Source organism: Papaver somniferum, chromosome 7, assembly GCF_003573695.1.
Source record: "Papaver somniferum cultivar HN1 chromosome 7, ASM357369v1, whole genome shotgun sequence".
NCBI lineage: Eukaryota > Viridiplantae > Streptophyta > Magnoliopsida > Ranunculales > Papaveraceae > Papaver > Papaver somniferum.
In genome coordinates, this window is record NC_039364.1 from 255,255,591 (window position 1) to 255,269,651 (window position 14,061).

Sequence of the window (14,061 nt, forward strand, 5' to 3'; positions counted from 1 at the left end):
CTCCTGCTGACTGCAGTTTCCTCATCTTACCTCCTGCAAATTTAGATCCAATATTCAATACTGCATCTGTTACGCCTGATTTATTGGAAACCAGTAGGACTAAGAAAAGAAAGTTTCTCCGGAATTGCAACAACGTAGCTGTCACATGCAAGAATATCCCACAATCTGTAGCTGATATTGCGCCTAGATACACATTTGTAATTAATGGTATATATTCTCAACAACTTCGATCCAAAAAAAAGAAGGGGAAGTCGCGAAAGAAAAAGAAGAACAAGTCCAAGACCTTTACTCAAATATGGCACCAAATCAACTTGATAACTCGCTTTTCATCTTTATCTGTCGGAGCACCAGATGTTACATCTGAAGTGGCAGCTGACTTGTCATCTGACATGGAGATTGATGTGGTGACTAAGCCTCCAGCACACACCCTCTCAATACCAGAATCCTGTGATACGTCTGCAGCATTCAAAATTTCAATACCAGAGACCTGTGTTGAATCTTTGAACCAAATTCATCATCCAGAACCTGTAACATCCCCCACTTCACCCCCTGAATCTAGCCTAGAACCTGGAATTCTAAAATCTGTCTTTGATAATCTTCATCAATACCCTAATATTCTATCACTTAACCTACCACCCCATCGTATCAGCCTGGAAGATAGTATAAATACCCAAATCAAAGCACTGGAAGCTTGTAGTTATCCCCAGTGGTGATCCATCATAGTTCCAAGTCTTGCAACCGTAATACACAACCCATAAACATCCAAAACCACTATAACTTCTCAGTCTCGGCTTGGATTATGACTGCAGTAAATAGGCTTTTTGACCTTGGTATTCATCTTGGGATCAACTTTTCTTCTATGCCAAATCATACTAGGAAATTCTTAGTATCTAAGGTTTCCTTATCTGGACCCATTATCAAACCCATTGTCATTCTCCCAACAAAAAAATCGTACAAAAAGACTTGGATGTGCAACACATTGTGTGCATTGATGGTGTTGATAGCGTCTACGTGCATGAAGAACGTCAATCTGCTCCACCGTTAATGGGTCTGGAGGGCTCTTTTTTTGCAAGTGTTGATGATACGGAATTCTATAATGGTTCAGATACATTATCACTTGAATATCCACCTGGTTTCGAACCTTCAACAGAAGTCAGCCCTGATGATGATAGTTCAAGTGTGTGTTCAGACAATGACCCCCAGACAGTTATTCCTCTTAAGTTGCGGAATGAATTGAAAAGACTTGGTATTTCCGTTGAGGTAATTGTCTCTCCTCCTTCCAGAACAAGAAGGTCAGCTACATCCAGGGGTAAGTATTGTTCTCAATGAGTCTTAAGATCCTAACTTGGAATGTTAGAGGTCTAAACTCTAGTAGTAGAAGGACAGTAGTACACAAAATGATTACGATGATCAGGGCTCCCATCATAATTCTTCAAGAAACAAAAATGATGCATTGTTCATCTTGGGACATTAAGCAGATTTGTGGGTACAAGAATGTTGGCTGGACTTTGCAACAATCTATAGGAAGCTCTGGTGGTATGTTAATTCTCTGGGATAGAGACTTTATGGAAGTCAGTGACTTACTCGTAGGTGACTATACTCTTTCGATACTTTGTACAAACAAGCTTGACAACTACCAGTGGGTTCTTACAAATGTTTATGGACCGAATAATCCTGTGGAGAGAACTGAACTTTGGATTGAGATTGACAATGTTTGTAGATATTGGATGAATCTTCCGTGGTGTATTGGTGGTGACTTCAACATAATAACTAAATGTGATGAGAAGAAAAACTGCAAGAAGATTACAAGGAGCATGGTAAAGTTCAACAACTTCATATTGGAACATGATCTTATTGATTTACCCCTAAAAGGGGCAAGATACACCTGCTTAAATGGTCAAGCAAACCTTGTAATGTGCAGATTAGACAGGTTTCTTATCTCCCCATCTTTTGAACAACACTACCCTTTCGTTTCCCGATCAGCCAAAGCTAGACCTACCTCTGATCACATCCCACTCCTCTTAGATATCTCCGACCCATCATGGGGACCTAGTCCTTTCAGGTTTGAAGTTATATGGTTTCTGGAGAATGGATTCTTACAATTACTAGAAGATTGGTGGACTTCTTTTTGTTTTGCAGGTACACCAAGCACTGTACTTTGGCAAAAGCTAAAAGCCCTTAAAGAGAAGTTAAAGGTTTGGAACAAAGAAGTTTTTGGTAACATCAATACAAAGTTGACTGTTATTCTCTCTGACATACAAACACTTGATGGACTTGCGGAGGATAATATCCTTACCGAAGAGGAATTGACTACGCAACTTCAACACGAAGCTGAGTTTGAAAAGATTTCAAATATGGATGAGACTTCATGGAGGATCAAATCAAATACTAAATGGTTGCAAGAAGGAGACCGAAATACTTCGTTCTTCATCAGCAATGCTTCGGCTAGAAGAAGATAACACAGAATCAGACAACTCTACATCGGCAACGAGTTAGTATTTGATAGAGTAAGGCTACAAGAGCATATCGTGGAGTAATACAAAAGTCTTTTTACGGAAGAGGAAGTCATAAGACCTGATTTAGAGGGGATTCCGTTTGACACTATCAACTCTACGGAGTCATCTATTCTAGAATCTGATTTCACCGAAGAAGAGGTTCTTCATACTATCAAAGATTTAACTAATGATAAAGCTCCAAGTCCAGATGGCTTCCATATTATGTTCTTTCAGAAGTGTTGGCATTTCATCAAAGAAGATATTATGGGAACTGTGAATGAATTTTGCACTACAGGTACTATCAATTCTGAACATAACTCTACTTTCATTACTCATGTACCTAAGAAGGATCATATCGAAACTATTAAAGATTGTAGACCTATTTTCCTTCTTACTAATGTCTACAAGATCATTTCAAAAGTTCTAGCAGCTAGGCTGAAACTTGTTATGGATAAACTTATCTCGCCGGTGCAATGTGCATATATTGAAGGTAGACAAATAATAGATGGTACTTTAATTGCTAATGAGTTGGTAGATTCTAGATTAAGGTCTGGAAATACTTGTATTGTATGTAAAATTGATCTTGAGAAGGCTTTCGATAGAATCAACTGGAGATATCTATAATTTGTACTAAATCAAATGGGTTTCGGTAGGAAATGGTGTAATTTGTTGAGGTTTTGTTATTCTACTTCTTCCTTCTCGGTTCTTATTAATGGTTCTTCTTTTGGATACTTCACAACTACAAGAGGTGTAAGACAAGGTTGTCCAGTTTCTCCTCTTTTATTCAATATTGCAATGAAGGGTTTTTCTAGATTCATGGATAGAGCGGCTAATCAAGACTTATTCAGTGGCTTCTTTGTTTCACCCTCAAGTATCATAGTCAATCACCTTCATTATGCAGATGACACTATTTTCTTTGTTGGTAATAAAAAGGAGGAGTTGCACAACTTATTTTTTGCACTACATTGTTTTGAATTCATTGCTGGCCTAAAGGTAAATACTTCTAAAACTCGACTCATTGCTATTGGAGATGCTCCTCAACTAGCTATCTGGGCGGAAGAATTTGGTAGTTCAACTGATTGTTTACCTTTTGTGTATTTGAGAATGCCACTCGGTGCTATGTCTGGTTCGAAAACAATTTTGGATCCTATTTTGGAGAAATTTGATGTTAGATTATATGTTTGGAGGAGAATATCTTTATCTAAAGGAGGTAAACTTGCGGTTCTAAAATGTATCTTGTCTTCTTACCCACTTATTATTTAAGGAACCTGTTTCAGTTATTAAGATTCTAGAAAACAAGATGCGTAATTTTCTGTGGGAATACAAGGAAGGTGCGAAGACCTCGCACTTAGTTAACTAGGATCTTGTTCAAGCAACTAAAGTAAAGGGTGGACTGGGTGTTTGTAATCTCAGGTTAATGAATTTATCTTTGTTGGCTAAATGGTGTTGGAGATTTGGTATCGAAAAGAATAAACTTTGGTATAAGGTTGTAGAACACAAGTACGGTTCTGATTTCTCCAATTGGATTCCCGGAAATATAAATCGAACGTATGGAGTATCTTGTTGGCGTGGTATTGCTGAAATTGCAAGTTTAGTTAGTAAAAACTCAACTCTTTTTGTTCATTAAGGAAGTGGCACTGCCTTTTGGAATGATATTTGGTGTGGGGAACTCCCTCTTGCATCCGTTTCACCAACTTTATATAACTTATCAAGAGATAGGAATGCAAAGAAAACAGATATGGTTTCAGTTGAAGGGAACTGAAAGTTTGATTTCAAGCGTATCCTAACAAATCAAGGGGTGCAAGAATATGTTTCTCTCATCAATATTATCGGTGATAGTCCTCCTGTCAGAGATGCACTGCCAGATACGAGAAGGTGGAAGCTTCATACCTCGGGTATATTCACAGTCAAATTTTTGTACACAGAGATGGTTGCTCATTCAGGTGTTGCTAACTTTCCTTATCAATTTATATGGAAGCCAGCAATACCTCCAGAGATCAACATTTTAATGTGGTGTCTTTTGCATGGAAAACTAAATACCATTGATGTTCTGCAACATAAAGGTATGGATTTGTCTAATTCGTGTATCTTGTGTGGACTGGGTGTTGAGTCACAAAATCATTTATTTCTACACTGCAAAATCGCATACAAAATTTGGTCCGGTCTATTACCTAATACAAGATGGGCTTGGGTGTTGCCTGTTTCGATGAAGAATTAGCTGATATGTGGCGTCATAAACTCTTTTCAAGTTTAGGTAATTACATATGGGGTTTAATCCCTGCAGAAATCGTTAATACCATTTGGAGGGAATGAAATCGCAGGCGATTTGAAGATAATTACCCTTATAAGACTGATGATGACTGGATACAAGATGCGAGATCTTCTGTTTTGTCTTGGGCAGCAGCAGCAGGTCACCGTGTTCATTTGAACTTTTCTAGTTCAGTGCTTTCTACATGGGACTCCATCTTTATGTAATCTCTTGTTTCATATTTTCTTTTCTTTCTTTCATCTACTGCTGGTAGAAACCTGTACATTCTTATTCTATAAATAAATCTTCTTTTTCAATCAAAACAAAAAAAAAAATTCCCCTCCCCCGTTATTGATACCCAAATCTTCAGAGATTTGTGGGATTGAGTATGATATTTCTGAACCCCATTGTCTTTTAATATTACAGTCCGAGATAAAATTGACCAAATTTAAAGCTAGATAGTTTTCCCTAGAATTCGTGGTACTCCAAGTTGCTATTTCAAAGTAATTCGCTTGTGGTTCCTTGCGCTTGAATCTTAAATCAATTTGCTCAACATGAATTCTCCAGGTTAGCTTTATAAGAATGCAAAAATATGATTCGAACTCCATTCTTCCTTCCAACCCTGCTGCCCATTTGAATGCTTCCTAATCTGCTATTTGGTGAGTCTATAGATTGCTCCTTTGAGGTACCTGATGCCTCTGGCTCCTGTCCATTCCCATGTATAATCAGATAGAATTAGGTCTATCCATAACAATTCCACAGGCTATTATATTTGACGGCCACATTTATTTTTAGGGTGAATATAGGTGGAGGTAGTCACTGCATTCTAAACTCAATATTCTTTTCATATGCATCTTTCCTAGTGTGTCCTATATGCATGGAGTTATTCTTGTTTTGGCCTCCACAACTTATCTTGTATTTATAAAGTGTATGATACTTTTTGATATGTTGATAGCTGAGCCTTAATACCATTGAAGTATACGTTGCGTCTTTCTTTCCAAACATCCCAAAGGACAATGACGCACAGTTCAGCTCAATCATTATAATGTTAGCCATTTTATTTTCCTAGATTATTAGTTAACCATATATGATAGTCTTTATAGTGTTTGTAAACATTCCTAGGATTAATCTTTAGTTCAGTCCAAACTTGAGTAATAAGTTAAAGATTCTAGGAAATAAATGAAAAGATAAGCTAAAAGATTCTCTTTGACAATTGAAGATCATGTAGGACTTCCTCTGTTTCAAAAAGACCGTCCTCTATTTCATTTCCGCCAGTTTTCAAAATTTTGTCCAACTTCTATTTATAGGCGTATTTTTTCAATGAACTCTCTTTATAGCCTTTAATTTTTTATATTCATAAATGCATATTAATGAGACCTAATCTAAAATACTAAACAAATTTGTACAATTAAGGAATCAAATTTATCCTTCATTCCTTTTAAAAGACAATATATTTGTCTCCAAGAATTAAATTCGCTAAAGAGTTTATACTCCATAAATTCGATATCTTTTTATTTTCTTTTTTTATTTCCTATTTACAATCCTCATAAAAATTTTAGGCAGTTTTTAATATTTGCATTTTTATTAACATAAAATAGGCAAATAATTAAGGGTAGTCAAGTAAAGTATTATTGTCTCCTTAATATTTTGAAAAAGTCAAAGCGGACTGTCTTTTTGAAACAGAGGGAGTAGGATTTTCCAAATTTTTTTATCCAATGGGAAGGATATATATTATATGCAGCTTTCCAAGTGAAGAATTTTATAGATGGTCTAGTGTTTAGTCCCCATATTGAGTTCCAGTCTTTGTTCCTCCCCTTCTGTGGGTTTCTGTTTACAATCAGTTCTTTATATAGAGTTTGGACCGAGAACTTGCCATTCCTAGTAAGTGGCGAAATAATCTTGTCATCATGGTTAACATGTATGGTGGTTTTTCTTATCTGGTTTGTAATTTCCTCACTGAATATCTCATGTAGCAGCTCCTCATTCCAGTTAGTTTGATTGATAATTAAATCACTAAATGTTTGAATATTATCAGGACAATTAGGCGGTTTTAAGTGTTATGGTTTGATATCCAATTATCAGTCCATACTTAAATTTTGTCCAATTTTCCAACTTCCCATTTTACAAAGATTTGGATATTCTCAATCCCTCAGAGCCTTTTTAGACCCATGAATCATTGAGTTTTGGTTTTGTGGAGATATGCATTATATCTTTATCTGCAAATACTTTCCTTGCATAACATGTGCACCCAGAGAGTCGGGTTATTGCAGCATTCTACAACCCATATTAGTTATGATGGTATCATTGAACTTTTCAAGGTTCATGAAACAAGGGCCTCCTCCTTCTTTAGTTTTTCACACCAGACCCAATCTTTCAGATATATTCCGTTGCTTTTTCCCTCCTCTGAAAAACATCCATTTACATCTTATTCATTTACCCTATTGTTGACTTTGGCATCTTGAAAGTACTCATTTGGTAGTTGGAAATGGTGGATGCGACATGTTTTATCATTCCATTTTACCATATGGGTTGATAGTTTTCCCATTCCATCGTGCCAGCCAATATCTCTAGGTGTGTTTTTACTAATAAAGATCATTGACTTGGATAAATTTATCATTTTTCCTGAGCCAGAGCCGAAAGCTACAAATATTTGGAGAATTTTTAAAGCTTCCTTATTATTAGATTTATAGAAGATGATGCAGTCATCAACAAAGAGTAAATGCCTAACATGGAGATCTCTTTAAACCACTTTGATATCATGTATTTTCTTATTTGTCTCGGTTTGTATTGAAGTCCCGCAAAAGAATTTCATACAAAGAATAAATAGATAAGGGGACAAAGATTTTCCCTGTCTTAGGCCCCTTGATGGTTTAAAAAACTCACATGGAACCCCTTAATGATCAAGTTAAACCATCCAGAGGAAAAACCCATTTTTCTTGGAACAATTATTAAGAAATTCCATTACACTCTGTCTTTTGATATATCAATCTTGAATGCCATCCAACCCTGAGTATCTCTTTTGTTCTCATGTTATGGTTTTTGTCAGTAGTCACCATGGGTTATCATTTATCTACCTTCCTGGTCATTTATATCATTAAAATTTAGCCAATACGCACTAACTAGTAACCATGGTCAAATGTAGTCCATACCCACTGACCAATAACCATTCCTACGCAAAGAACTTTACTCAATCCGATTAAAGTTGTGCAAGGACAACGACTAATTTGGAAAAATAAAACGACTTATTTGGTGAAATAAGGAGTGTAGCTTGAAGATCAAACAAACATAAGATTAAATACATATAATTGCTTGGTCATCGGGTGATTATTGGAGTGTAATGGTAGCATTGTTGAGTTTCTTGAAAACGAAAGCATCCCTATGACTGGTTCGACCGGCTTTCTAGGCAAGGGTATGTAATTAAATATTACCAGTTTACAACACAATAAATATCATAAAAATGGAAGTATCATGTTAATTATATACTAAATTTAAGAGTATGTGGAGTCCATGTGAGATTTTTGGTACCAATCATTTATTTTTATTTTTATTAAAATAAACAGCTATTTTATTATTAGCTAATTGTAGATGGTGAAGTTTGGATAAGAGGTGAAAGAGTCATTTCAATATCATAGGAAAAATAGTAATTCCATAACTAGGTGTTGAGTCATCATTCTAAGCCAATAATTATCTTCAACGTTCCAAAAAACTAAAATAAGAGAAGATTGGACGTAAAAAGGGAGCTATGAAGATAAGTTTGATCGTCATCTGCAAAATACGAGCTCAGTATATAAAACTAATCAACTCTCGCGATTGAGACTAAGCCCTTAGTCCTCAAGGCAACCACAACCACTATTTCTAGTATACGTTCCCACTAGATATTATTGGTCGTGATGCCGTGACTCATACCACACATCCTCGACGAGATATTGTTGATCATGTAGGTTTTTTAGAGCGTAAAACGTACCCGCTGACTTATGAACCAAAAATGTCACGATTTTAGTATGTCTTCGTGAGACGCAGCTGCAACTGATGCTATGATTCCTAGTATACATCCTTGACTAGATATAGGCCCTGAAGATGCGTAAAAATTTTCCCAACGTACTTATGACCCAAAGAGGAGACATACGTGTTTCCTGAAAGATAACTCTCTCTATTTGAGGTCAAGGACTGGTTCTTAGTACATCACAACGAGATACATTGGTACCATCTTAATCATGGGTTAATGCAGGGCAAAAATGTGAAACATGATTAATATCTAAATCTTTTGATTCCGAGATAGCTCTCTAGAAAATCACTATTTTCATTAATCAAAAAAATTTATCCTCACATTAAAACATTGAGCTTCTTATCCAATTGCTTCTTGTATTCTCTAATTATCAAAATACTTGTTACCTTAATTAATAGATATTTTTTAAACTATAATATATTAAAATAAATATTAGAGTATTAGATATTTCTAAAGTATCCCTAAATATTAAAAACGAAAATACCCTAATTAAAAAATAAATATAATTTCCTAAATATCTACGATATATTCCCCCGTTCTTAAAAATAAGATATTTTTTTTGGCATACTTGTAATTTAAAATAATAATGATCCATAGAGTGAGTTTTTTGGTAACCTAGCAACCAGGTGGGCACCTACACCCTTTTGAATAGCAATACTAGTGTATAAAAAATAAAACTACATACACCACTATTGCATCATTATTAACCAAGCAATGCTTCAATTCTTAAAATAAACACAGTGTATCTGCACCAAGTTCACCCAAAGTAGAGAAAGATAGCACACTCAGACCATAACCGCGTGAAACGCATTGATCCAAGTATTTATTTCGTTTGTGCGAAACAACATTAGAAATAGCTTGACCGAGAATGAAGGCACGTGTACCTTCTCCTTTGAAAGGTGAGACACCTTTGACATCCATACAAACATCTTGACCATTCTCCCAATTATAAACGATAATATCTGCAGGACGCAAATATTTATTATTATGTGACAAGAAACCCAAAGCAACTTCTTTGAGCGCAGGCACACCCGCTCGTAACAAAAGTTAGCAATTACATCGCGTACAAGGTCATTTCGGAACTTAAGTCCAACATCTTTGGCACAATGAAGTGCATGACCATCAAGGTAGTATCAATAAAATCTGTTTTTTAAAAACCGAGGTAGTATCAATTCATCTTATTATAATAAAGAACATACCCTTTTTGGTTAGTCACAAAAAGACAAAATAGCTTGTTTTCACCCTCATATTACTAATATGACCTTTAATATCAACTACCACTTCACATATATTTAAGTGTAAAAATGTAGATCAAATCAATGTTTGCATATTCACAGAAAGCTCCATTAAATCAATGTTATAAAAATATATCAAATTTTTGAAAAACTTGATATCCTTCAAAGTACATGCTGAATTTTTGTAAAATTCATATATTTGGAAAGCTATTTGAATTACCTACATAATGAGTATAAATAGGAATATTAAATTGTAGTTTACAAAAAAAATATCATTGTTGTCAAATTTGGTGTTGTTAAAAGAGCAAAAAAAGCTCCAAAGGCATAGCTCAATAGTATCCTATCAACTCCAGTAAAGAGGAAGTCAGGGGTTTGATCCCATCGTAAAAGATTTGTATTTAAATTAGTTGTATAGATGGGTTTTGCGGGGTAGGGTCTAGCAATGGGGCTAGTCCAACTGGATGGATTTAGGTAGCATAGGGGCCTGACTCCGGTTTTTACCCATAAAAATAAATAATACTCCCTCCGTCCTAAATTAAGAGTCCGCTTTGAATAAGTCAAGATATTAAGGAAATCCTATAAATTGTCATGACTAGCTATTGTCTAGTTTATTTAAAGTTATATTATTACCAAAACTAAATTATTAATGTTAAAATAAGCAGAAGTTTATTAGGAATTTTATAACTATTCATAAATGTTTTTATTTAAAAAAAGAATGACAATTAATACAAAGACATTGAGTAAGTTTTTTTTCCCTTATATATGGTGTATTATTTAAGATTTGGATATTAAAAATAATTTTATGATTATAAAAGTAAAGGGTATATTTGATAGTTTAAGGAAAAAATATGTCTATAAACAGAGCGGACAGATAAAAATGGACATACCAAAATAGAAATTATGACAGATAAAAACGGACGGAGGAAGTAATAATTATAATAATAATAATAATAGAATTCATACGTGTACATTGCAAATGCGGTATGATGACCAGTAATGATAATAAATATAAGCAAATTTGCTTTCCATAAAAATACTCTATCATGGTTTTATGAAGAACCATAAAATTCACATTTTGGAACTATTCTTTTTGTTATAGTGGATAGAATTAGTACATTATATAAGAGGGAGAACTTAGTTCTAATGATCGATATTTTCCCATATTAACGAAACAGTGAAGTTGTAATGTTTTTGAAATTATTCACCTTAAACCAGCAGGGATTTTCAATCTTCAGAGACGAACTTAGTTCTTGCTATGAATAACAAGTTGTATGAGACCGGGAATATGCATATTGATAATGTAGTCTTTCCAATCTATACGTTTTGGATCGAAATAAAACATATCAGCCTCTTCAAATCTGTTTGCTTTCACCGATATTCTCAATTTCTCAGTAGCCGAATCATCAAAACTGCAAGGCACACAAAAATCAGATACTTTCCATGCACCAATTAGAGCGCATGCATTATTCCTTACTCAAATATGATTGCGTAAGGAATAATGAGAGAATTTATTTGCGTTCTACTTACATTCTTTTAAAGAGTGTATAAGGTTCATAGATTTCAACAAATCGTCTCGCAAAGATGATTTTTTGTTCCTGAACATAGGAAAAACAGCAAGCATGAGTACTGTAAATGTCTTCCTCATTATATATCAAATCCAAAACTGTTACTAAAGTAAGATTTGCGGGAAATATTTCTGGTAAAAACATGCAGACGTATAATGGTAATATATATTCCATTGACTTACCTTCTTATGTAACACATAACTGTGATATATGTGTTTTCGGAAGCTAGCCATGGTGGGGAGGAAAACAGGCATAACAAATTTAACAGCATTTCCATCTTTACCCACCCAAGGATTCTCGCTAAAATAGTCATAAGCATATTCCAGCAGCTAAATACCGTTCATTGGCTCTCCGTGTGCAGAACTATTCACATGGTAGATAAACAGACCATCACTATGGAAGCTATTATTATTATTTATTTTTTTCACATGATTCATCATTGCCATTATTACAGCACTCACCACCATATCTCCCGGGATCTGTTACATAAAATCATTATTATCAGGGTAATCAGCCACATATTTTGACCCATCCTTTTACAGAATTATTCAGGTGTATAAGTTTTTCCTTTAGGTTTCTTTTTTTTGTATTTTTTTTTGTTTTCCTTTCTCTGAGAGTGTTTTACATATATCCGAACATTATTAATTTTTTGGCATACGACATTGTTCATTAATGTCATCAGAAAATCTGGAGCTTGTTAAGTTGAACTTACAATGTCGAGGAATGACTCGGGGTTTCCAGGAAAACATGGTAACATCCCTCTTCCAATACTAATCACAATGGGATCAAATGTTCTGAAGACGATTGACAAAACATTTAATAACACCATCAGTCAATATATTGTTAAAAGTAATTTGAGGTTGAGCGATAGTCAAAAATTACGTACTTGAAGCCTTCTATCCATCCAGGAAATGGCTCTCTGTAAGTAGAACTAACAAGTGTAGGCCTTGCGATAACAACTGGAAGATTTCCTTTTAAGCGATTGATTATCATCTCTCCCATTGCTTTCGTAAACACATATGTGTTTGGCAATCCATACAATTTCGCTCTGTTCATAACACCAGATTAGGGGGAGCTGGGGGACAAGAAATAGATAAATCGTATAAATGTAACATCCACCGAACCTTTCAAGTCCAAGTTTTTTTTTTTTTGATCGTGAAAAAGGGGGCGAATTTATTGAGGAGGGGAAAAATAATTACAAATTACAAATGAAAAAGCAAGAAAGAAATAAAAATGGAGTAATCAAAACAGGGGATACAGTCCATATGCAATGGAAGAAGATGAGTAGCAAACTCTTAACGTAATGCACTAAAGAAACATGCTCCCCCAAGAGAAAATGCAACTGATCAAGCCTAAATTCAAAGTTTCTGTTGAAGGCAGAACTCCAAGCTAGAAGGGATGCTTTCACCTCCACGCTAACCTGGAAGTAAGAAAGAGATTTTTCGTCGAAAATCCTTCGATTGCGTTCATTCCATAGTGCCCATATCACGGCAGCTGGTAGAAGATCTCATATTTCTTTTGCTGGACCTAAAATGCCTTCAGATGACCATGATTGAGCTAGTTGAAAAACTGTTAGGGGGGAATACACCATCGCGTACCTGGAAGAATTAAGGGCCATACTTTGCAAGGGAAATGACATGTTAGGAGAAGGTGTTCATTTGATTCACATTCAGCAAGGCAAAGAGGACATCTGCTTCCAAGCTTAAAATTTCGATGCTGAAGAGAGTCTTGGGTGCCGATTTTATTGTGAGCTGCCGTCCTAAAAAAGAGACATACTTTCGGTGGGATATGCGGATTCTAGATGGCTTTATGTGGGAAATTAGGGGTTGATGTAGCCTGAGTAGACTCTACCAGAGATTTGTATGTGGATTTGACGGAGAAATAACCTTGTGGTGATAGACCAGACTCTTTAATCAGGTTGAATTGATAAGGGTGGTGGAGAGTCACCTATGTATACAAGCATTGAGGCTAATTGATTGACTTCTGCTGCCTTGAGATTTTCTTGAAGTGGAAGGACCAGCTGGTGCCGTTTAGTGAGATGTGTTCTCTAACAGAGCCTTGCTTGATACTAGCAATTTTGAAAAGGACAGGATACAAACAAGCCTCAAAAACTCCATTTATCAATCCAAAATGATATTGTCAGTCCATTACCAATTGAAATTTGGGAGAGAGAGCTTACCAGCTGATATTGAGTTGTGATATGTTTCCAGACAGAGCAACCATAAGTAGAGGACGGAATTTGAGGTGTCCATATGGATTGCGGCCGTCCGTATTTGTCTCGAATGATTCTATACCAAAGAATATCAGTTTCTTCACCAAATCTCCATCCTCATTTGGCGAGAAGCGCCTTATTCAGCATTCTTAAACTTTTTAAGCCTAACCCACCTAAATCCAAGTTCTTTCACTTAAGTCCAAGTTTCTTGTTTCTTCGAGACTTGTGCAGCCTTGAGTTCATTCAATCTTTCTTGCACCAACTTCCTCTCTTCTTGGATGTCCAGAAACTTTGAGGTTT

The 14,061-nt window shown here is 35.4% G+C and overlaps 2 protein-coding genes across 2 annotated transcripts; one reads left to right on the forward strand and one right to left on the reverse strand.

The window, feature by feature from the left end:
• The first annotated feature begins 1,445 nt into the window (after window positions 1-1,445).
• Window positions 1,446-2,459, forward strand: LOC113296393. The gene has a single exon (XM_026544704.1). It carries the CDS (start codon window positions 1,446-1,448, stop codon window positions 2,457-2,459), a length of 1,014 nt encoding a protein of 337 aa, XP_026400489.1.
• Window positions 2,460-11,227: 8,768 nt separating this feature from the next.
• LOC113296394 (probable fatty acyl-CoA reductase 4) lies at window positions 11,228-12,551 on the reverse strand. Its single transcript, XM_026544705.1, has 6 exons — window positions 12,436-12,551; window positions 12,262-12,343; window positions 11,978-12,028; window positions 11,732-11,878; window positions 11,512-11,579; window positions 11,228-11,393 (listed from the first exon to the last, which is right to left on the reverse strand). Exons 1-6 carry the CDS (start codon window positions 12,549-12,551, stop codon window positions 11,228-11,230), a joined length of 630 nt encoding a protein of 209 aa, XP_026400490.1.
• Window positions 12,552-14,061: the final 1,510 nt, after the last annotated feature.

What these genes read in the sequence shown, in the direction of transcription:
- LOC113296394 (XM_026544705.1), bottom strand. Translation starts at nt 12,551, where the DNA reads ATGGGAGAGATGATAATCAATCGCTTAAAAGGAAATCTTCCAGTTGTT. An exon ending in CCGAGTCATTCCTCGACATT is followed by an intron (nt 12,029 to 12,261) that starts GTAAGTTCAACT and finishes TTTATGTAACAG; the next exon opens with ATCCCGGGAGATATGGTGGT. An exon ending in TATACACTCTTTAAAAGAAT is followed by an intron (nt 11,394 to 11,511) that starts GTAAGTAGAACG and finishes TGTGCCTTGCAG; the next exon opens with TTTTGATGATTCGGCTACTG.
- LOC113296393 (XM_026544704.1), top strand. Translation starts at nt 1,446, where the DNA reads ATGATGCATTGTTCATCTTGGGACATTAAGCAGATTTGTGGGTACAAG.